We start from the raw sequence: 22213 nt of genomic DNA on the forward strand, positions 1-22213 counted from the left end.
GGGTGTGCGGAGCTCTTGGAGTGTTTTCGGGGGGAGTGTCTCCGGCTCTGCAAGCGGGTAGCGGTGGGGGCGGGGCTTGAGAGATGCTAGGAAGGGCCTCCCCCACCTCTGCACTCCCCTCCCTCGCACACCGCCAGGATCTCACCGTGAGCAGTTAGGGTCGCATGCCATTGCTTCCTGGCCCTCCGTGCAGATGCTTTGTGATCAGTTCAGGGGCCCGGGGGGCCAGACAGCTGGGCTAGGGAGCTGAGAAGGCAAAAGAATGCCGTTTCCCCAGCTCTCCTGGGGGGATCGTTCTCTTCTTACAAAAGAAACGCGACGGAGGAGCAATGAGGATGCTGCCTCTGCAGCCCCCAGGTCCTGGTGATGAGGGATGCGGCCGTCCTCCTCCCCGGCTCCAAGATGCTCTCTGTCCCCAGGCACCATGAGCAAAATCGGCGAAGTCGTGCAGCGGGCCAGGGCCGCCTTCAACTTGGGCAAGACGCGCCCGCTGCAGTTCCGGATCCAGCAGCTGGAGGCGCTGCGGCGCATGATCAAGGAGCACGAGAAGGACATCGCGGGCGCGCTGACAGCGGACCTCCACAGGGTGCGCCAGAGCGTGAGACCCCCCCTTTGTAGCCCTGTCCTGGGGACACGACACCCCGAACGTCGGGTCTCCTCATTCTCCCAGCCCTCAGCCCCACGCAGGGCCACCTGGGTTCCCCTAACCAGAGAGCATCCCAGCTTGGCGTCCCAGAGGGCCCTCCCTCCCCGTCCATCCCTCACCCTGAGCGAAATCAGACACCTCCAAATTCTCAACCCCTTCGCCTTGCTGCCCCCCAAGTCGCCTGGCCCTGACTCCACCCGTTCCATTTTTGCCTTGGAGGAGAGCAGAGCGACTCTCGAGCTCATGCCCCTCCTGTTTCACAGTCCTTTGCTGCTGTATTTTTTTAAATTTTTTTTTCTTTAAGTTTATTTATTTATTTTGAGAGAGACAGAGAGAGCAAGCAGGGGAGGGGCAGAGAGAGAAAGGGACAGAAGATCCGAAGCGGGCTTTGTGGTGACAGCAGACAGCCGGATGCAGGGCTCGAACTCACAAACCCTGAGATCATGACTTGAGCTGAAATCAAGAGTCCCAGGCTTCACGGACTGAGCCACCCGGGCCCCCGCTGCTGTATTTTTTAAATCTCTGGTTCCTCATCTTAAAACAAAAGCTTCACGACTTCTGCGTTGCTTCTCACAGCCAAAGTTCATGGAAGTGTTTTATTTTCCTGCTGTCTGCTCCTCGTTTCCCCTCACCCCTGCAGCATGGCTTCCTCCCCACCCACTCCAGGAGGATCCCTTGAAGGCTTGGCCTGCTCCCTCCCTCCCCTGCTGAGAGGTTCTCCTGGATTTTTTCCTCTCTTTGGCAGCCTTTAACCTATACCCATTTCTTCAAGGTGGCCTTCTTAGGGCTCGTCCTGAGTTCAAGTCTCATTTTAATCTATAAGCATTCCTGGACCCTCCTCAGCTCGCTTCCCCCCCCCCCCCATTAATGACCTTCAAATCACCCAGGTCTGAGGTCCTTTTAGGCACCATGAATTTGGCATGTGCAAACTGCCCGGGCCCTCCACACTGTCAGAAAGGGGCCCTCGCAGACCCACCACCCCAGCGGCAAATCCTCAGCTCTGCCCGCAGCCCCACTGTGCCTTCAGTGGCCCGGACCCCTGGCCTGGGGAGCGCACAGTAAACAGCCCCATCACCCTGGCAGCTGAACATGCCAGGCTGTGTCCAACGTGCCCACCCAGCATGTGAAGTACTAAAAATGCTCCCATTTTCGAGATCTGGAGACTGAGGTTAGGACAGGGTGGGCAGCTCGTTCAGGGTCACACGTCTAGGGCCCAGTGAGCCAGGACCACAGGCAGCCCCGGTGACTCCCTGAGCAGAGGCCTGGCTGCACGGCCCTGGATCTCTGACCGGGGAGCTCACACGGAGCCCCCCGCCCCCCGCCACCGCAGAACGAGTGGAACGCCTACTACGAGGAGGTGGTGTATGTCCTGGAAGAGATCGAACACGTGATCAAGAAGCTCCCCGAGTGGGCTGCGGACGAGCCCGTGGAGAAGACTCCGCAGACCCAGCAGGATGAGTGTTACATCCACTCGGAGCCCCTGGGCGTGGTCCTCATCATCGGCACCTGGAACTATCCCTTCACTGTCACGGTCCAGCCCATGGTGGGCGCCATCGCTGCAGGTACTCGGGCTCTGTCTCGCGAGGGCGTCAGGAGGGATCACTGTCCCAGCCCAGTGGAGCCAGAGATGGGGTGGAGCTGGGGCTCAGGGAGTGGTTTGATGGGTCTGAATTTCCCCAGAGGCTTCAGGGAGCAAACTCTTTAGCCGGCCCCCCTGGTGCCCGAAGCCCGGCCTGGCTCAGAAGTGACCGCGGCCCACCACTTTCTGCCGGCCGTGTATGCGGGGCCGGGTGGCTCTCAGCTTAGATGCATCTGGGCTCACCAGTCCCACCAGTTGGGACCAGCTCTGCTCTCCCATCAGGGCCCAGGCCCTTCCCTCCCTTCTCTTCCCCCTTCTCCCGCATCTGAACAACCGCAGAGGGCGGGTGGTGCAGCTTCTGTGGGCGCCTGCCCTCCGCTCTTCTGCCCTTCCCGCCAAGGACGCAGAGAACGGAGGGGCTCCCGGCGTGGTCACTGGGAGGGCAGGGCCCTGACTCTGCGTGCTCTGCAGGGAACGCGGTGGTCATCAAGCCCTCGGAGCTGAGTGAGAATATGGCGAACCTGCTGGCCACCGTCATCCCTCAGTACCTGGACAGGGTGAGGTGCTCCCCAGGTCTTTGGGGGTTGAGAAATAGTGAATTTTTGCAGCAAGGGGCTAAGCCTGGGGTTGGGGCCAATGACAGCCGGCCTCTCCCATTGAGGTGAATGGAGTCCCGGGGTCAGGAGAGGGGGGTCTGTTTGGTGATGGCCGGGTGGGCAGGGCGAGGAGGAAGTGTCGTGGTCTTTTCTGAGCCCCGCCTTCTCCTTGCACGGAAGGATCTGTACCCGGTGATCAATGGGGGCATCTCTGAGACCACAGAGGTCCTCAAGGAGAGATTTGACCACATCCTATACACCGGGAACACCGCTGTGGGCAAGATCATCATGATGGCCGCAGCCAAGCACCTGACCCCCGTCACCCTGGAGCTAGGGGGCAAGAACCCTTGCTATGTGGACAAGGACTGTGATCTGGATGTCGCCTGCAGGTGAGTGGCCATTCTGGCCGCCCTCCAGCTCACGCAGACCACAGTTCTGCCGTGAGGGACACAGACATCGTCCCTGCCCTCATGGTGTCTGCGGTCTTGGGTGGGAGCCGGGGGTGGGGGTGGGGTACCATACCCACAAAAGAGGTGCAAGGCAGTCTGGGAAGGCTTCCAGCGGGAAAGAGATCGAGCCAGAATCCTTTCACATCCCACGTGCGTGGCCTTCCAGGGTGTGGGGACCCCGAGCAGAGATAACACCTGGCCACGCAGGGCTCAAGGGCATGGACAGAGAGGCACAAAGGTTGCCCACCCCAGACGTCTCCCAGAAACCCCCCACCAGTCATTGATGAGATTAGCACGTGTGATGCCATCGGCCCCTGTAAACACGTTCAGGGACATGCGTCTGCTCAGTCCAGTGTCTAGAAACCAGTGGGACGTTAGGGAGCCTCTGGCTTCTGGGTACCTGAGAGCTCTCCCCCAGTGCTCAGCCCCTCCTACCTTGACCCTGAGATAATGGAATAAGATGTTTGTCCGAGGGAGCCTCCCATGCCTCCCAGGATGCAATCTAATCTGGAATTTTCACAGACGCATCGCCTGGGGGAAATTCATGAACAGTGGCCAGACTTGTGTGGCCCCGGACTACATCCTCTGTGACCCCTCCATCCAGAACCAAATTGTGGAGAAGCTCAAAAAGTCCCTGAAAGTGAGTGTTGGTCCCTGGGGCTGAGTGAGAAGCTGCAAGGCAGTGAGGTGGGTCTAGACTTTAGAACACACTGGATTTTTTTTTTCCTGGTCATCAAAATAATCCACACTCACTGTAAATAATTTGGGAAAGGTTATAAAAGGGGGTGCCTGGGTGGCTCAGTCGGTTAAGCGTCCACCTTCGGCTCAGGTCACGATCTTGAGGTTTGTGGGTTCGAGGCCCGCGTCAGGCTCTGCGCTGACAGCTCGGAGCCTGGAGCCTGCTTGGGATTCTGTGTCTCCCTCTCTGTCTGTCCCTCCCCCTCTCACGTTCTGTGTGTCTCTCTCTCAAAAAGAAACATTAAAAGAAAGTTTTCAGAAAAGGTTATAAAGGAATAAAATGTAAAGAAACAAAAGCTCCAGCTAGAAACCCACCGCCTCGACAATCACTGCCGCCTTCCTCGTACGTCCCACACTCTTCCTTTCCGTGAAGACACACATTCGATCTTCTGACAACGTCCACACAACTGTGCACAGATTTCTTTCAAATAATGCTGTCTCGCAGCTGTTCATACACCGTGAAAGTTTGGAGCACTGCAGGTGTCATGATAGCTCAGCAGTCCTGGGCTAGATGGTGCCCCTGGGTGCTCCCAGGCCAAGGTCGCCTGTCAGCCAATGGCCATGATGAGGGTCCACGTCCTCACCTGAAACCTGTCACCTCTTGTCCACAGGAGTTCTACGGGGAGGATGCCAAGAAGTCCCGTGACTACGGAAGGATCATTAACTCTCGGCACTTCCAGAGGGTGATGGGCCTGATGGAGGGTCAGAAAGTCGCCTATGGAGGCACTGGGGACGCGGCCACCCGATACATCGGTGTGTGTGCTCGCCCTTGGTGTGTGTGTGCGTGCCCGCTGCCAGGGTCCCCGCGGGTGGACAGCTATCCTTGAGGAGCAGACGCGATCCAGTGGGCCTGGCGGGGGAGGGGGTCGGGGGGATGCTCCGGGGGTCTCGGCAGGCAGGGACTGGGCACGACTCCTGGGAAGCCTATCCCCAGCCCAGAAGCCCTTTGCCCACCAGGCCCAGGCGGCATCAGCAGGGGGTCTGAACGGCAAGGCCCCAAGAGTAACGAGTACCCAGCTGGAGGGGCCCCCGGTGCCCAGGCTTGAAGGTCACCCGATGCGACCCCGCTCAGCCCCCAGCTTGTCGGAGACTGAAGGGCTCTGGCAGGGGCTCAGGTGGCCAGCGGGGCACAGTGCCCGCCCGCTCCAGATGTGGACCCCGGGTTTCCCCCACGTGTAGGTTAATCCACAGTTCTCTCCTTGGTCTGCTGTGATGGAGCCCAGGCAGGGGTGGGGGGGGCTCACCCGCGCCCCACCCGAATCCTGTACAGGAATTGAAGGAAGAAGCTAGGTGCCTGGGCTTGCAGGGCGGGTGGGGGCCTCTGCACCCGCTGACTCCCGCTTGTTTCCCGTCCCAGCCCCCACCATCCTCACAGACGTGGACCCCCAGTCCCAAGTGATGCAGGAGGAGATCTTTGGGCCCGTGATGCCCATTGTGTGTGTGCGCAGCCTGGAGGAGGCCATCCAGTTCATCAACCAACGGGAGAAGCCCCTGGCCCTCTATGTGTTCTCTCTAAATGACAAGGTAGGCCTGGGGTGCCCTCCTCCCAGGGTCCTGGGGGGGTCCCGACACAGCACTCGCGTGAACAGGATCCAGGGGTCCATGGGCCCAGGTTCAAATCCCAGCGTCACTGCTAACCGCTGTGTGATCTTGGGCAAGTCACTTAACCTTTCGGAGCCTCTTTGTCCTCCGCTCTGAAACCAGTCCATCGACTTGACCCCCGAGGCTCTGGGATGTGCCCAGACAGAGTGGGGAGGGGCCTGGGGGGTCCGGGAAGGAGACTGAGGCGGGGGTGGGGCCGGCTGCTGTTGCAGGTGATTAAGAAGATGATTTCGGAGACCTCGAGCGGCGGCGTGACGGCCAACGACGTCGTTGTCCACAACTCTGTGCACTCCCTGCCTTACGGGGGTGTGGGTGAGTCTGGGGCTGAGCTCACTGCCTGCCTGCCCCCTCCAGGTGTCCCCCCTCCACAGCCCTGCGTTGGGAGTTCAGGAGGGACCAGAGCAGCCCTGGGCCTCAGACCCCCACTAACCTCTCCTGTGTGGGCCTCTGGCTCCGGCCGGCACATCCATCAGCCATGTTCCACCTTGAGACCCTAGAGGGTCCTAAGGGTCACCTGGTACACCAGTCCTGCTTCAGGGAGGCCCTGAGAGAGGGGACATGGCCCGGAGGTCCCACAGCTGAAACAACTCTTCTGAGCACCTTCTGTTGTCCCCAGCGTGGACGTGTCCCTTGGGGCATCCGCCAGGGATCGGCCACCCCTGGGAGGCTCAGAGAAAGGGCACGTGAGGCTTGTCGGCAGGGTCTGGGGGTCTCGGGCCACCGGGGGCTGAGCCAGCTCCTCCCCGCAGGGAACAGCGGCATGGGGTCCTACCACGGCAAGAAGAGCTTTGAGACCTTTTCCCACCGACGCTCTTGCCTGGTGCGGCCTCTGCTGAACGATGAGTCCCTCAAAGCCAGATACCCCCCAAGCCTGGCCAAGGTGAGAGGTGGGGGCGGAGGCCGTCGGGGAGACTCGGCTGCTGGGAGCCCCTGGGCCCGCGCAGGACACGGGCCTCACTGCCCCCTTGTGTCCTCTTCGCAGATGACCCGTCACTGAAGTGCTGCACCTGGCTGGCCTCCCCGCGCCGCACCCCTGCCCCTCTGTCCAGCCCTGGGAGAATTGCTCCCGGAGCCCCCCTCTTGCTCTCCTGAGGATCACTGCATGCCCCCACTCCCATCTGGGCCCCGGGCCTCACTTCCCCAAGTCCCCGCCCCCTCGCTGGACACGTAGAGACCAATAAAAGTTCCCCAGCCGGACCAAGGAGTGTGTGTGCCTGCTTCCTTTGCAGCCCCCACAACCTCCCGGGTCCCGTGCCCCCGCCCCAGCCAGTTCTCATCCCGACTTGCACTGAAGGCCTCCCCAAAGTCCCGCGTTGGCCCCCAGAGCCCCGAGGCAGGAGCCACTGGTGTCCTGGAGCCATTTATCCTGCATCTCGACTTGGGGAGTGAGCTCCGTTTCTGGTGTATCCAGCGAAGGGGTGACCGAGGGGGCTGTCTTGATGGCAAGTGGCTCGGAAACTGGAGGCCAAAGTGCTCCTCTCACATTGGGTTTGGCACCCAGGGCAGGGGTCCCTCGGTGAGACCATGCAGGGGTCAGCACGAAACCCTTGGGTGATTTCCGAGCGCAGCTCCTGGGCGGAAGCCCCCTACACCCCACCCCCCACCCCAGGACCCACAGTGCCTGACAGTTCTTGGTCAGGGAGCGCCTGGGCCCGGGGGTCTGGCCTCGGAGGCCTGAAGAGCTGGGACAGGGTCCGGGGAGGATGGTCTGAAGCAAGAGCCAAGAATCAGCCCAACCTGGCCAGCAGGTGGACAGGGGTAGGTGGGGGAGAGACCTGCTGAAGCGAACCGGGTTCATGGCAGGCTGGCGCCCCCTCCTGGCGGCAGGTCGCAATGACTGAGGCTGGCCCCTCTCTGGGATGAAGGTGGTGGTGCTCACAGGAGCCTTGACTGTAAAAGCATGGCCATCCTCCCCGCACCACCCCCACCCCCCACCTCCCGCCTCCGGTGCCAAAATGTCCTCGCTCTCAACAAAGGCCAACCCTCCACTTGTCCCAGGGCCACCTGCCTCTCTCCACCTTGCCTGCTCCTGACCTTGACTCTCATCGTTATCCCCCTTGGAGCTCCCCTCCATCACTGGTCCCCCTTCTGTGCTGGGTCATTCCCAGCCTCTGATATCTCACATCTTATTTCTCCTCCCCCCCCCCCAAACCCAAATACAACCTCAAATAAAAGCCCTTAAGCTGTTACCTGGGCTTCATCCCCTCCACTTGAGGGGAAGCGGAGGGGGACCAGGCAGGGGGTGAAGTTTTGTACTGCTTGGATGTTCACTGGGTGCACCATTTCCTTATTTTGCAAATATCCAAACAATTTACTCATGCAGCCCAAATCGTCCCCGGAACCTCTGCCCCTCTAATTAGTGCCTCCTTTCCCCACTCTCCTGCCCAAGAGAGACTCATCCGGACAGTGGGTTATCTGCTCTCGGACAGCCCAATGCTTCCACAGAGCCAGCCAGGTGAGCCTCTGTCACCTCCGCTCTGCCGAAACTGCTCTCATCTGGGCACCACCAACTCCCAAGTGGGCAGACTCACCGTCCCACCGCCCAGCCAGCCTTCCCAGCCCCGCTGCCCGGTCACCCCTCCTTCCAACACCCCTCACCTCCGGGGTCCTGGGACTCCATGCCTCGACTCCCCTCCTACCCTCTTTCCAAATTAAAGTCTCCAGTTCTGGCTCTGAGCTCCTAATCCATATATCCAGCTGCCTACCTGACATACGAACTTGGAGTCTTTTTTTTTTCCCCCCATGTTTATTTATTTATTTTGAGAGGCGGGAAGGGCAGAGAGAGAGGGAAGGAGGGAATCCCGAGCAGGCTCCACGCTGTCACCACACAGCCCAACACAGGGCTCCGTTCCAGGAACGGGGAGCTCATGACCCGAGCCGAAATCAAGGGTCGGCCACTTAACCGGCTGAGCCACCCAGGCGCCCCTGAACTTGGATTCTTAACACGAACGTATTGCTAGCAGGCCTAGGACAGAGCTCTTGATTTTCCTCTCTAAGCCAACGTGGCCTCATCCCTCAGAGGACGGCTCAAGCCTAAACCTGGGAGGCATGCTGACTCCCTGCTTTTCTTTAGGGCCAAGACCTCAGCAAGGCCCCCCGGGGGGTGGGGGGGAGGGTGCCTCCAGGTAGCGCCCAGGTAAGTCCTGCTCTGCCTTACCATCACACTCCTGGTCTGGGTACTACAGAGAGCCTCCCGAGTGGTGTCCTTTCTTTTGGTCTTGCTCCCCTCCGGTTCATTCTTCCCTGAGCACCCAGAGGAGATTCCTAGACCAAAAATCAGACCATGCCACTGCCAGGGCAGATAATTAAAAATAAGAGGCTTCATCCCCTCCTGTCAAAAATAAAGGAACAGGTTTTTCTCCCTTCCGTTTGCTTACTTCCGAAAACTTGTCAGGGTATGTTCTTTCTCGGCCTCTTTGAAACCTGCGTGTTTTTAAAAGCTAAGAAAGCCTCCAGCCAGCCTCATAAGCCGGGCGCTCTTCTTCCTTCCCAAGGACCTGGGAGCGACGTTTTTGAAAGGGGAACAGCCAGCGAAACAGCGCCCCCTGTCTCCCAACGTAGGAGCCGCACTTTACCAGCACCTTGCTCCAAGTCGCAGAACTACCTCCTGTCGTGAAGATAGACGTTTGTCCTCTGGATGAAGCCAATTAGTTAACACAGATAGTGTCCCCGAATACCAGCCGAAGTTAGGATGACCCTTGTGAGACGAATGGTGCTGTGAAGTCTCAGCATTGGACTGATTGGAGGCCTAGTCATCCTTCATCTTGAGAACGTGTGTGATGGAATGTTCCGCCTGGCTGCGTAGGGAGGTGGGATTCCTTTCCGTCTTGGCCACGTCCTAGCGGATTGCCTGTGGGGTGCCTCACATTCTGCTTTATTTTTTTTTTTAACTTTATTGATTTTGAGGGAGCGAGACAGAGGGAGCACAAGGTGGGGAGGAGCAGAGAGGGAGGGAAAGAGACAGAATCCCAAGCTGCCTCCGCACTGTCAGCACAGAGCCCGGCGCAGGGCTCGAACTCACGAACCGTGAGATCATGACCTGAGTCGAAATCAAAGGGTCAATCAAAGAGTCAGTTCGCCTCTCAAAAATAAAGAAAACTAATAAAAAACTTTTTTTTTTTAATGCGAGCACTGACCTCGGTTGTATTCACCGTATATCCCTAGAGGCTAAGTCAGTGACTAGCTCATAGTAGGTGCTCAACAAATATTTCCATGAATGAATTTACATGACGTCATTGGGGTTTGGTTGCTCCAAATTCCCATCCTTCCTGCCATCTTCTCATCCGAAATTACCTTACTTTAGGTGACTATAAGCTCACATGAGCCAACTGTAGAGTAAAACAGCCAGAAACTGAAAACATCTTCACAGTAAAGACAACACCCTGGGGGCGCCTGGGTGGCTCAGTCCATTAAGCAACTTAATCTTGATTTCGGCTCAGGTCACGATCTCAGGGTTTGTGAATTCGAGCCCCGCGACAGGCTCTGCGCTGACCGTGCGGAGCCTGCTTGGGAATCCTCTCTGCCCCTCCCCTGCTCATTCTCTCTCTTTCAAAATAAATAAATAAACTTTTTTTTTAATGTTTATTTATTTTTGAGACAGAGAGAGACAGAGCATGAACGGGGGAGGGACAGAGAGAGAGGGAGACACAGAATCCGAAGCAGGCTCCAGGCTCTGAGCTGTCGGCACAGAACCCAACGCGGGGCTCGAACCCAGGGACTTGGAGATCATGACCTGAGCTGAAGTCGGACGCTTAACCGACTGAGCCACCCAGGCGCCCCTATAAATAAATAAACTTTAAAAAAATGATAATCAAAGACCGATCAAAGACCTGATCAAAGACTTTGGGTCCCTTGTCTTCCCAGAGGCATCGCTCTGATAAGTGAGAGAGCAGAGCCAGGGGTGGGGGGAAGGAGGAAGCCCACTTCCTTCTCTCCTTCACCAGCACCCACCAGCAGCCCCACGCAGTAAGGCTTGTGAGCCCGTTTATAGGTTAGGAAACCGAGGTTCAGGAAGCATTGTCACTTGGTCTCACTTCACTGTGCCCAGCCACAGGTACCGCGTCCCTAGGGCATCTGCTCTTTCCTGATACTACAGAAATGTCACCTGCAGTGACATTTTGAGTGGCTCCCTAAAACCCTTGCAGCAGGAGCTGTGGAAAGAGCTGGAAATACCCAACTCAGACAAAAGAAGCCTCGGGGCTTCCAAAGACTTGATCCGCGTTATTCCAGAGGGAAGCTTTACAGCAGACAGGTAAAAACCCGGATTCTCTTTCTCCTTCCTCTTCCTTTTCTCTCCATTCTCCTTCTCCCCTTCTTTTTCGCTATCATTACAAAGCTTACCACGAACCATGTAACCTGTCTTATTCCAAATGTCCCAAACCCAACCCATACTGGTCGAATCCTATTTTCAAACTAGATTTGAACCCAAGAGAAAAACAATTGGAAAAAAAAAAAAAACCCACAAAAACCTGATCTTGTCCCAACACCGTGATTCAATCTATTGTTGTTCTTTCTACCGGTTTTCTTGGATGAAGAAATGAGCTGGAAAACAATATTTGCACAATTACGATTCAACCTTCCCAAACAATTGCCATTGTCCCGAACACAAATGGCCAAGAATCGTCACAACGCACGTGTTACCAAGGAAAATCAGGTGACATTTCCAGCTTGCTAGTCGCAATGGGCACCTGTCACCTCCCAATTCCTGGCCCCGTAGCCACATTAGCAAAATGATCCTTTGGTTCCCTTGTTTGGCTGCTTCTAGCGTTTAGAGTCTCAGATTAGAAAATCATTTTGTTCTAGCCGTAGCCTCTTCCAAATGATAAAGTGTTGTTGTTATAAAACGGGAAGAGTTCCTTCACGCGTTCGTTCATTCATTCAACAAACATTGAGCGGGCGGTGTTGGGTGGTGAAAGAAACAGGTGCTTCTGGGTGGTGGGTGGTGAAAGAAACAGATGAGGTCTGTGCTCTTGACCTTACGGTTGATTGGAGTGTCTTAGGGTGGGCTGGGTTATGCTGGGGTAACAAGTTAACTGCGGAACTTGTGGTTAACACAGCAGGAGGTTGGAGGGGCTCCGCTCCACAAAGGAAGCCAGAGACCGCCGCTAACGGAGGTCCCGTGTCCGTGCGGGACTTGGGGGGGACGGAGACCCAGAGGGTCACATGCCAGATCACCTCCACTCACATGCTGTTGGCCAGAACCACTCACACGGTTCTGCCAGGGTGAAGAGTCGTCTTTGTTTGTTGAGCGGCCAATGGTCGGCCACGTGGCTGGGGACGGGCAATAAATGCATGAAGCAACAGACAAGGAAAACACCTGGGAAAAGGCGGTGCTGCGCAGATAATGGAGAACCTTCTGGGCCTTTTAAAGGTGACCATTTAAGGGCGCATCACACACCCCTTGTCATGGACCCTAGGGACCTAACCGTGGTGCAGTGGTTCTTGTCCCTCTCCCTACCCCCAGGTTGGCCCTGTGTCATCCTGGGCCTTCCCCCTCCCCACACCATCTCCAGGGCCCTGCACGCCATGGCCAGGGCTCCCCTCTGGGTCTCCTGCCACGTCTGAGGTCAGGCAATGGGGAAACCCACCATACTTCCCTCAGGGAGTCTGGGAGGACGGCAGACGGCGGTTGTGGACGCCCGTCTCCAGCTCTGATTCTGAGGTCCCCTGGGCCCTGCCATTTCTGGGGGCCAGCGTCACCCTTGGGCCAGCCCCTTCTCTGAGTGCCCTGCTTCTTCAGGACCTGCTTCTCTGCAGTCACCGTGACTGGTTTGGACCGACGGTGCGGACCGCGGTGACCCCAGCAGACTCACGGTTGCCTGAGGAAAGTCCACCCCTCCCACTTTGTAACAGAATCCCTGTTTCATTCAGATGTTCACCGCCCCCCCCACCCTCCCGGGACAGGTGACTTTGTCCTCAACTCAGAGACAAATACCAAATAGTTGAAGCCAATAGTTCTCCAACTCTGGTGGCATGCTAGAATATTATAATTTTCGGGACTTCTGAAAAGATAGTAACGCCTGGGATCGTGAACTTAAACATTTTTTTTTAATTCTTTCTTTTTTCCTTTTTTTCCCCAAGTTTGTTTATTTATTTTTGAGAGAGAGTACACAAGCAGGGGAGGGTCAGAGAGAGAGGGAGAGACCCAGAATCCGAAGCAGGCTCCAGGCTCCAAGCTGTCAGCAGAGAGCCCGACGCAGGGTTTGAACCCACAAACCATGAGATCACAACCTGAGCAGAAGTTGGACATTCAACTGACTGAGCCACCCAGCACCCCTTTTTATTTTTTTTTAAGTGTTTATTTTTGAGACACAAATGATCAGGGGAGGGGCAGAGAGGGAGGGAGAGAGAAGATCCAAATCGGGCTCTGAGCTGACAGCAGAGAGCCCAATGGGGGGCTCAAACGCATGAACCTCGAAATCACAACTTGGGTGGAAGTCAGACACTCAACCAACTGAGCCACCCAGGTGCCCCCTCATTCTTTATTTTTCAATATTTGCTATTGTTCATTTTATTTATTTTGAGAAAGAGAGAGAGTGGGGGAGAGACACAGAGAGAGAGAGAAGAATCCCAAGCAGGCTCTGCACTGTCAGCACAGAGCTTGACACAGGGCTCGATCCCATGAACCATAAGACCACAACCTGAGCCGAAATCAAGAGTCGGATGCTCAACCGACTGAGCCACCCAGGGGCCCCGTTTTCTCCCTTCCTTTCTTTCTCTTTCTTTCTTTCTTTCTCCCTTTCTTTCTTTCTTTCTTTCTTGCTTTCAAAAAAAGCAGTGTGAGGTTCACATCACATGGAGTATATAGTACAGAGATTTCCCATAAGCCCCCTGCCTCCACCCATACACAGCCTCCCCTGTATCAATATATGCATTTGTTATGACTGATGAACCTGCACAGGCATACCATTTTCATGGATCCTGAGCTTTGATTCATGTTCCAGGGTGCAGCCTGGACAATAATATGTTTGGGGGGTTTTTTGTTTAAGTTCCCCAACTGATTCTAATATACTGTCAGGGTTGAGAGCCCCGACGTAAGCCAATAATGAAGTGTGTTTTCCCAGCCGATGACTGATTCAGGATGAACATGGGATCCAGTTGTGGGCGACAGGGTCTGAGAGGAGGTCTACTGGGGGATTCTGGGAATCGTTTCTTCCCTAATAAAAATAGAAGCACACGAAGGAATGACTTCTCTTCTTAGAGGTTGGTGTGTCTGGATGTGACATTTGGAATAGTGCAGCCATCTTGTGACCAGGAGGACAGCCCCCTCCCCCACCCCCTCACCCCCCGAGGCTAAGCGGACCTACCAAGAAGGATATGGCAGAAGGATGGGAACAACTTGGCTTTTCAAAGACATTATTAGGCTACTCTAGATACCCTGTTGTTGGAGTCTGTGTTATATGTGATAGCAAATTGTCCTTAAAACAATTTTTTTGAAGAGTATTTGCACTTATTCACATTTGAAAGCTTGGAGGGACTCAACCATTTTCCCCACAACAGTCTCCAATCACTTCCCCTCCCCTCAGCTGGTGTCCATCTCTCTCCTCTTGGCTCTCTGTCCACTCCTTGTTCCAGTGTCTTCCAACCGGGTCTGGCTTGTTCCCCTACCTGAGACTCCTGCTTGTAATTTCCAGCAATTTGTCCCTCCCTCGTCACCCCTCCCTAGCCCTGCAAGCAGGTGCCAGCTGAGCCTCCCTGATTCTAAACCCCCATGCCCACTGGCCGCTCACTTAGGCTGCTGCCCCCAAACTCTGTATCCTGTGGGGCGCCTGAGCGGCTCGGTCGGTTAAGCGTCTGACTTCAGCTCAGGTCATGATCTTGCGGTTCGCGAGTTCGAGCCCCACGCCGGGCTCTGTGCTGACAGCTCGGAGCCTAGAGCCTGCTTGGGATTCTCTGTCTCCCTCTCTCTGCTCCTGCCCTTCTCTCTCTCTCTCTCTCTCTCTCTCAAAAATAAATAAACATTAAAAAAAAGAAAGAAAGAAAGCTGCCAGCAGGAAGCAGAAATGGATGCTGAGAGCCAGCTGACCTTGGGCAGCACTGTGAACTTGGGGCAGATGACTGAGCCCCTGCAGCCTGTTTCTTGGGGTATCAACACTTAACTCGTAGGATTAGTGTGAGGGTAGGATGAGTGATGGCAGGGAAAGCACCGGGCCGGCTGCATTGTGAGGGGCTGATTAATTTTAGTTATTACTTTTGCTGCTTTCTCCTGGGGTTCCCCGAGCCTGGGCCGGTCCCTTTATTCGCGAATAGGCACTGGAGGTCACTGGAGTTTGCAGGGAGGAGAGACGGAATGGCCCTGAGAGGGTGGCCCAGCAGTAGCCTTGGACGACCAAGGCCCTCGTTCAGCACTAGCCTCTCCCAACGCCCTGCCCTCCCGGCTCCTGCTGGCCGCACGCCAGGCCAGCAACTGTTGTCTCTCAGGCCAGGGGTGTGATATAACCCGCATCTTTGACTTCGTTTATACAAAATCTTGAAAACACCGGTTGGGTGTGGCTTTCACTGCTTAATTCCTTAGAGGCGATATGGGTTGTTCGGGCAGGCAAAGCAGCCACGTGTGCAGCAGCTGGCCAGGCTCAGAGCCAGGAGGAGGACAGGCAGACGCCGGCAGTCTCTCGCCGGCCACTCCCTTCTGCGAGATCCAGAACGCGGAGTGCCTGGGGGCGGCCCCGCGCCCTCCCGACCCCCCACCCATCCCCATGCACATCTTCCAACCATGCTCACTATGGGACAGGACCCTCTGCCCCTGGTTCCTGCCTGGCCCTCAAGTTCTCTACCCCTCTGCCAGAGGCCAAGCGATCTGGGAGCTTGCTCTAGGCCTCTGTCCATTCTTCCAACTGGCTTCAGCCTCTTGGCAAAGCAGAAGGAGAGAGAGACAGACAGAGCATGAGTGGGCGAGGGGCAGAGAGAGAGGGAGACAGAATCCGAGCTGTCAGCACAGTGCCCGACGCAGGGCTCGAACTCACAAGCCGCGAGATCGTGACCTGAGCTGAAGCTTAACCGACTGAGCCACCCAGGCGCCCCTGACCCAGGCTTTTAAATAGCAAGATGGGGAGAAAGATCACACCCCCTGTTCCCTCATATGACAATGGTGCCCCACAGGTGCCAAGCTTCCAGAACAACTGCCTCATCCGTGCTGGGAATGCTGCCCAGGCCTGGTCCCAGGGTGCTACGTTCACAGAACATCTTCCCTTTGAGTCAGGGCCAGACATGAGCTCACAAGTCCTCGTGTGATCTTCTGGTAAATAAATGTTCGTGCTGGTGGCTCTTTCGTTTGAAAGACAACAGCTCTCTGTTCCCCTGAAGCTTGTCTGCTTAGTAGGAGTTTACAGGGTCGGGGACTGGAAGAAACTAGGATAACGACTTCTCTGTGTCGGGAGGGCGAAGGAGTGAGACCACAGAAGGCCCAGCACCCACTCCAGCTGTGCCCTGGCTGGAGGAACATTCCAACACTGAGTTCTTTTTCAGAGAACAGGCCAACAGCTGCTAGACAGAAAGAAGTTTTCTCCCCTTTTCTGCTCCAAAGCCGTGCCCAGTGTGACGAGGTTTGGAAGGTGACCGCAGGACAGACACACCATGACTCCTGTATCCCAGGCCCAGGGCAGACATCACGAGTTAATCGGAGCACTGTTTTCCGCTGAACCGTCTGTGGTTCTCCGTACAGCCGGGAGCAGGCCGGAGAAAAGCTCTCACCCCGGATGTAGTAGAAAGACATACACTTCAGTATAAAACAGATCCAGCCTCCCATTCCGGCCCTGCCACTTTATTTGAGCAAGCACTTGGCTTTCGTGTTCTTATCTGTAAATCAGAAATAAGCCTATCTACCTGGCAAGGTCGGTGGAAGATCAAATTCGATAACGGGTCCAGTGCTGCTCGCCCGTGTGCGCTTGTTGGAGGGACGCCTGTTTGTACACGCACCCTGACATCGACACATACACTCCTACACTCCACGCAAACATAGTCTGCATGAAATCTGTAGGGATGAAAGGCCACAAGCACAGCTCACGTTTTCTCTCGGATCTTCCTCTCCTCCTCCAGCTTCTCCTTCTCCAAAAAGGGTGTAACGTCCGTCACAACATTTGTTATGCAGATTATGCAACCTACTTAAGAAACCCAAGAAGGGCTCTGGGCTGTCAGCACAGAACCCAAGGCAGGGCTTGAACTCCTGAACTGTGAGATCATGACCTGAGAGCCGAAATCAGACGCTTAACTGACTGAGCCACCCAGGCGCCCCACCAGAGTCTATGGGTTTTTTTTTTTTTTACCATATTACGAGTCAAGGACCAGATTTTAAGAAAGAAAGAAAAAAGTCCCTAATATCTATTAAATGTCTACTATGTTCCAGGCACTTCTGTGTACGTTAGCTCGTTGACTTCTTGTAGCAACACCTTCTGTGAGGTTTAGATTTTTTTCATTTTTAATTTGTGGCAAAAAAAAAACACACACAACATAAAATTAGTCATCTTCAAGATTTTAAAGTGTTTCGTTCAGTAGGGTTACGTATTACATATTTTTGTGCAACCAATCTCCAGAACCTTTTTTTTTAGCTTTGCCAAACTGAAACTCTATCCCCAGTAAACGACTCCCCATCCTCCCCTGCCCTCAGCCCCCGGCACCCACCATTTTATTCTGTGTGACTTTGACTCTGCTAGGTACCTTGTAGAGGTGTATCATTTATTTTTTTAAATTTTTTTAATGCTTATTTTTATTTTTGAGAGAGAGGGTGTGTGCGGGGGAGGGACAGAGAGAGAGAGAGAGAGAGAGAGAGAGGGAGACACAGAATCTGAAGCAGGCTCCAGGCTCTGAGCCGTTGGCACAGACCCTGACGTGGGGCTCGAACCCACGAACCGTGAGATCACAACCCGAGCTGAAGTCAGACGCTCAACCGACTGAGCCACCCAGGCGCCCCAAGGTATCTCGTTTATGTTTTTGAGACCGACTTACTTCACCTAACACGGTGTGTGTTCAACGTTTGTAACGTTCACGTGTGTCGTGTGGCCCATGTCAGAATTTCCTTCCTTTTTAAGGATGAATGACTGCCCATTGTAGGTATAGACTGCGTTTTGTTTGATCCTTTATCCCTCAGCGGACACATGGGTTGTCTCCTCTTCGGGCCATGATGAGTAACACTACTGTAAACAAGGACCGTACAAGCATGTTTGAGTCCCTGCTTTCAATTCGTTCGGGTCTACACCCAGAAGTGGAAAGGCTGGACCGTGGGGTCATTCCGTTTATGTCACGCCCTTGTCAGGAAGAACAAACCTGACGAGAATCAGTGCCTTGCCCACATTCTGCGGACGTGGCAGAATCAGGATTTAACCCGCCTGATGTAACTGAGCTGCCCTTACAGACTTCCCTGTCTCCGGTTGAAAGACAAAATGAGGCCCGATTAAAAACTGGGGAAGAGTGTAGTTGCGTCGAAATCTACTCGAATCAGGCAGGGCCAGACTGGAAATGCTTAGGAACACTCCAGACGGGAGCCCCGGGGAGAGCCCCGTCCTTGGGTTTTGACTTCTTAACCTTGAAGCATTTATAGGCTTGGGGTTTGGTTTGCTTAAATGGGCTACGAAGACATTAGACTCCGGTCTAATGTTGTGTTCGTTTCGTTGCAGTGACGCTCCCCTGAGCAAACAGTGGGGTTCAACGAACTACCTCATGAAAGGGGGACGGGAGTGAGGGGAAAGTAGGGATGCACTCTTCCCTCCCAGGCTGGCATGCGACCTGACGGGTCAGGAAAGGTCTTGCTAGGTGGTTGGGGAGCCTCCTTGGCCCTTCATGGGCAAGACCCATGTCTCTGCCTCTCATTGGGTCTGCTCTTTTTGCTCCTTCCAAATCGGCTGCCTCTGCCGCCTAGGGCTCCAGTGACCCTCTTAGCTTGGGATTTCACACAGCGGTGCCCAGGCCTAGCAGGTGCCAGCTTCTCCAAACTTACAGGTCTCCGGCCACCTTCTTCACCAGGGACCTTCTGTCAGGCCCAAGTGCAAAGTCCCAGGAGAGTGAATCTGAGTGGCCCAGCCTGGAGGCGATCACGCGGCACACAGGACCACCCCCTTCCGGGCACTGTGAGGGGGTAGGGGCCTGGTGTCCCGGTGTCTGCACGGGGTGTCCCCTGGGTGGCCTCTCTCTGGGCGAGGTCCACGAGCTGCCCCTGCCCACCAGCGTGACCGGGCAGTGTCCCCCGGGCTCAGTAATCCGGGCCATCTGCACACAGGCTGGGCTGAATTACGGCTTGTTTTTAAATAAAGGCAAATTTATTCCCACCATTCAGCCGCCTGGAGCCAAGGCCCAGCTTCCTGTTTGCGCTCCCGGCTGGGTCACGCTCTAGCGCCCGAGGCAGGTGCACTGGCCGGGCCTTGCTTTGACCTCAGAGAGCCCCTTGCGTGAGGCCAGTCCCAGTCACTCCCTGCTTGTGGACAACAGTGGTCCCTAGTCCCCCGGCAGCCCTTGGGAGGGATCTCCGCAGCCCTGCGCCCAAACCTTCAGGCCCTGCTCCCTGGATGGCTCCTGCTGGTGGCCAGACAGACCCCGTCCGGCAAGGCTGAGGAAGTCCCTGGGCTCCTACAGCACAAACAGCCGCTTCCTGACCATGAGGTTCCCCCTAGGATAAGCCTTTCTGGGAGCTGAGATCTCTGAGCCCACCAAATCCTCCAACAGGGGGATCCCTCCCTCCCTCGCTCTCTCCTGTTCCAGGGATTCGGCACATTTCAAAGGTGTGGGTGCTTCTGTGATTCCTGAAGTTCGAAGTTGAGGAGGGCTCTGGGGCAGAGCAGACACGTCCTGGGGGAGAGGGAAGTGGTGGGGAGTGAGGGGGAGACACGGGGGCGTGGGCCTTTTGACCTCCTACCCCTTTTCTTCCCATACCAGGAAGAGGCCTTGACTTCACCCAGGGCAGGTGTTAGAACAGTTCCTGACATGTAGAAGAACTCAAGGGGAAAAAAAACGTGCTTGTCAATGAACGTGCCTCTGGGACGTTCTGTGCCTCTGTGCCTTTGCACAGAACAGCTCCCGGGGCTTGTCTCCCCGAGACGGGAATTTTAAAAAGCACAACTCCTGAGGGTTAGATTCGGAAATTGTGGAAATTTCTAAACAAGGAGGACCCAGGTGAGTGAAGGGCAAAGGAGAAGTCTTGATTCACACCAGCACCGCCACCAAGGGCCTGGAATATTGAGGAAGGAAAGGGTGGTCCTGGCCTGGGAGACGTGAATAGCCCTCTCTCCACCTCCCTCTCTCTTCCCTGCCCTCTGGAAGCCTTGTGACAGCCCTGGACTGGTCTCACCCCTCCGCTCTCTCCCTCCGAGGAGTTGCTCATCCTGACAGGCAGAGGACTCCGGTGTCCTCCTCGGGATCCTGCAGTGACACCAGGAACCTCCAGATGTCTGGGGCTGATGTTCTGGAGGGCCTCCCGCCAGCAAAGCACCTCCCTGCGCCCCACAAATGGGGCCGCTCGCCACCCCTCCTTCCCTCTGCCCCCTCCGAGCGCCCACTTCTGCTCCTTCTGGTCCTGGGCTCCTGGTGAGCTGGCCTGGCCTGGCCCTACCTGCTGTCTCTCCGTCCTTCAGGACCTCCAAGTGCACCTGCTGGGCCTGGTGGCACCAGGCGGACCTGGGGTTTGAATCGGGTTCAGACAGGCCCCAGTGTGGACTTTGCCTGGTTCACACAATCTGTCAGAGCCTCTGGCCCCGCGCCAGGCAGGGGGCCAACCCCCCTGGGGTTGTCAGTCCATTAAGCAGCCGACTCTTGATTTCGGCTCAGGTCGTGATCTGGTTTGTGGGTTTGTGGATCATGGTTTGTGGGTTCGAGTCTTGTGTTGGGCTCTGTGCTGAGAGCCTGGAGTCTGCTTCAGATTCTGTGTCTCCCTCTCTCTCTGCCCCTCCCCCGCCCTCACTCTGTCTCTCTCTGGCTCTCAAAAATAAACATTGAACAAAACTAATAAAGAATAAACAGCTTTATTGAGCTATAGCTCACCTCTTTCGAGTATACAATTCAATAACTTTGAGTGTATTCACGGTATATTCACAACGGGAGAACGCTGTCATCACCCCCTAAAGAAGCCCTGGACCCCTTAGCTGTCACCTCCCCTTCCCCCCTCCCCTCCCCCAGCCCCTGGAAATCGCTTCCTCTTCTGGATATTTCGTCTAAGTGGAACGGTATACTATTTGGTCTTTTGTGACTGACTTCTTTCACTTTGCGTGTTTTCAAGGCTCATCCACAATGTAACAGGTGTCTGTACTCCATGCGTTTTGATGGCGGAATAAAATTCCAGTGTTGGCTGGACCTCTCTTTGTTCCTCCCTTTATCGGCCGATGCACGCCCGAGTGTCTCCACTTTTCGGTGGCTGTGAAGGGTGCCACCATGAGTTCTTAAACTAAAGGTGCATGGAGGGGGGAGGGCATTTTCCTTAGAAATCTCAGCAAATATTACCTTTTTAAAAATTTTATTTATTTTATTTCTTATTTTTTGAGAGAGAGAGAGAGAGAGAGTGCCCAAGCGGGGGCAGGGGAGGGGCAGAGGGGGAGGGAGAGAATCCCAAGCAGGTTCCACACTCACAGAGCCCAACACGGGGCTTGATCCCACGACCACGAGATCATGACCTAAGCCAAAATCCAGAATGGGATGCTTAACCGACTGAGCCACCCAGGTACCCCTTGTCTACTGTTTTTCATAGACTTAAAAAAATTTTTTTTGATGTTTTATTTTATTTATTTTTAGTTTAATGTATTTTATTTAATTTTTTTCAAAAAATTTTTTAAACATTTATTTACTTTTGAGACAGAGAGAGACAGAGCATGAACAGGGGAGGGTCAGAGAGAGAGGGAGACACAGAATCGGAAGCAGGCTCCAGGCTCTGAGCCGTCAGCCCAGAGCCGGACACGGGGCTCGAACTCACAGACTGCGAGATGGTGACCTGAGTTGAAGTCGGACGCTTAACCGACTGAGCCACCCAGGCGCCCCTGGCTTAATGTATTTTAATAGCAAACTTACAGGAACAGCACAGAAGACAGACAACATTAAAAACATGTACTTGCATGTACGACAACTCAGAAAGGTATAGTGAATGGATGGCATCTGCCCTATGATAAAAATGCTACAAACACCACTTAGGTGCCGTCAATAGGAAATTTACTTGTTTTAAAAAAAAAAAAATCCAATGCTGGCATTGTCCAGAAAAATGTAACAGGTTTATTTATAATTGTTATAAAGTTGAACTGCTGACACGTGTTCACTGAAGCATTCCGACTTGCATTCATGCTTTATGTCCCCGCATTTGTATTAAAAATTCACTGATGAAAATGGAAAAACTGCCAATACCTGATTTCTGTCCCCGATTTTTCCATTTGCAATCACGTATTTCGGTACCTTCTGACCCCATGGGGGGAGAAATATATCTAACGTTCAGAACTACCAACAACGGGAAGAAGAGAAAAAATTTTTTTTTGTTTTTCAAAGAATGAAATGTTTTCCATCGGAGTGGATTCTTAAGCACGTTCTCCGCGTATGCCGCGCGCTGGCTGGATGTCTTTTGGCATAACTGTCACACGTTTGGCACGGATGGGCACACAGGTTAGTGTCTTCCAAGAGGCCCACCGGGTAGGCCTCCCTTGCCTCC

The 22213-nt window shown here is 54.9% G+C and overlaps 1 protein-coding gene across 1 annotated transcript; it reads left to right on the top strand.

Moving 5' to 3' along the window:
* The first annotated feature begins 201 nt into the window (after nt 1-201).
* Nucleotides 202-6774, top strand: ALDH3A1 (aldehyde dehydrogenase 3 family member A1). The gene is made up of 10 exons (XM_030296915.1): nt 202-586; nt 1977-2208; nt 2697-2782; nt 3002-3210; nt 3793-3910; nt 4620-4761; nt 5366-5532; nt 5823-5922; nt 6360-6490; nt 6593-6774. Exons 1-10 carry the CDS (start codon nt 374-376, stop codon nt 6605-6607), a joined length of 1413 nt encoding a protein of 470 aa, XP_030152775.1. The 5' UTR covers nt 202-373; the 3' UTR covers nt 6608-6774.
* The last annotated feature ends 15439 nt before the right edge of the window (nt 6775-22213 follow it).

The sequence above is a fragment of the Lynx canadensis genome, chromosome E1, assembly GCF_007474595.2.
Source record: "Lynx canadensis isolate LIC74 chromosome E1, mLynCan4.pri.v2, whole genome shotgun sequence".
Lineage (NCBI taxonomy): Eukaryota > Metazoa > Chordata > Mammalia > Carnivora > Felidae > Lynx > Lynx canadensis.

Excerpts from the sequence above, each read along its gene's own strand:
- ALDH3A1 (XM_030296915.1), top strand. The coding sequence starts at position 374 with ATGCGGCCGTCCTCCTCCCCGGCTCCAAGATGCTCTCTGTCCCCAGGC. Across the intron at positions 587-1,976 it reads TGACAGCGGACCTCCACAGG|AACGAGTGGAACGCCTACTA; the intron begins GTGCGCCAGAGC and ends CCGCCACCGCAG. Across the intron at positions 4,762-5,365 it reads CGCGGCCACCCGATACATCG|CCCCCACCATCCTCACAGAC; the intron begins GTGTGTGTGCTC and ends TTCCCGTCCCAG.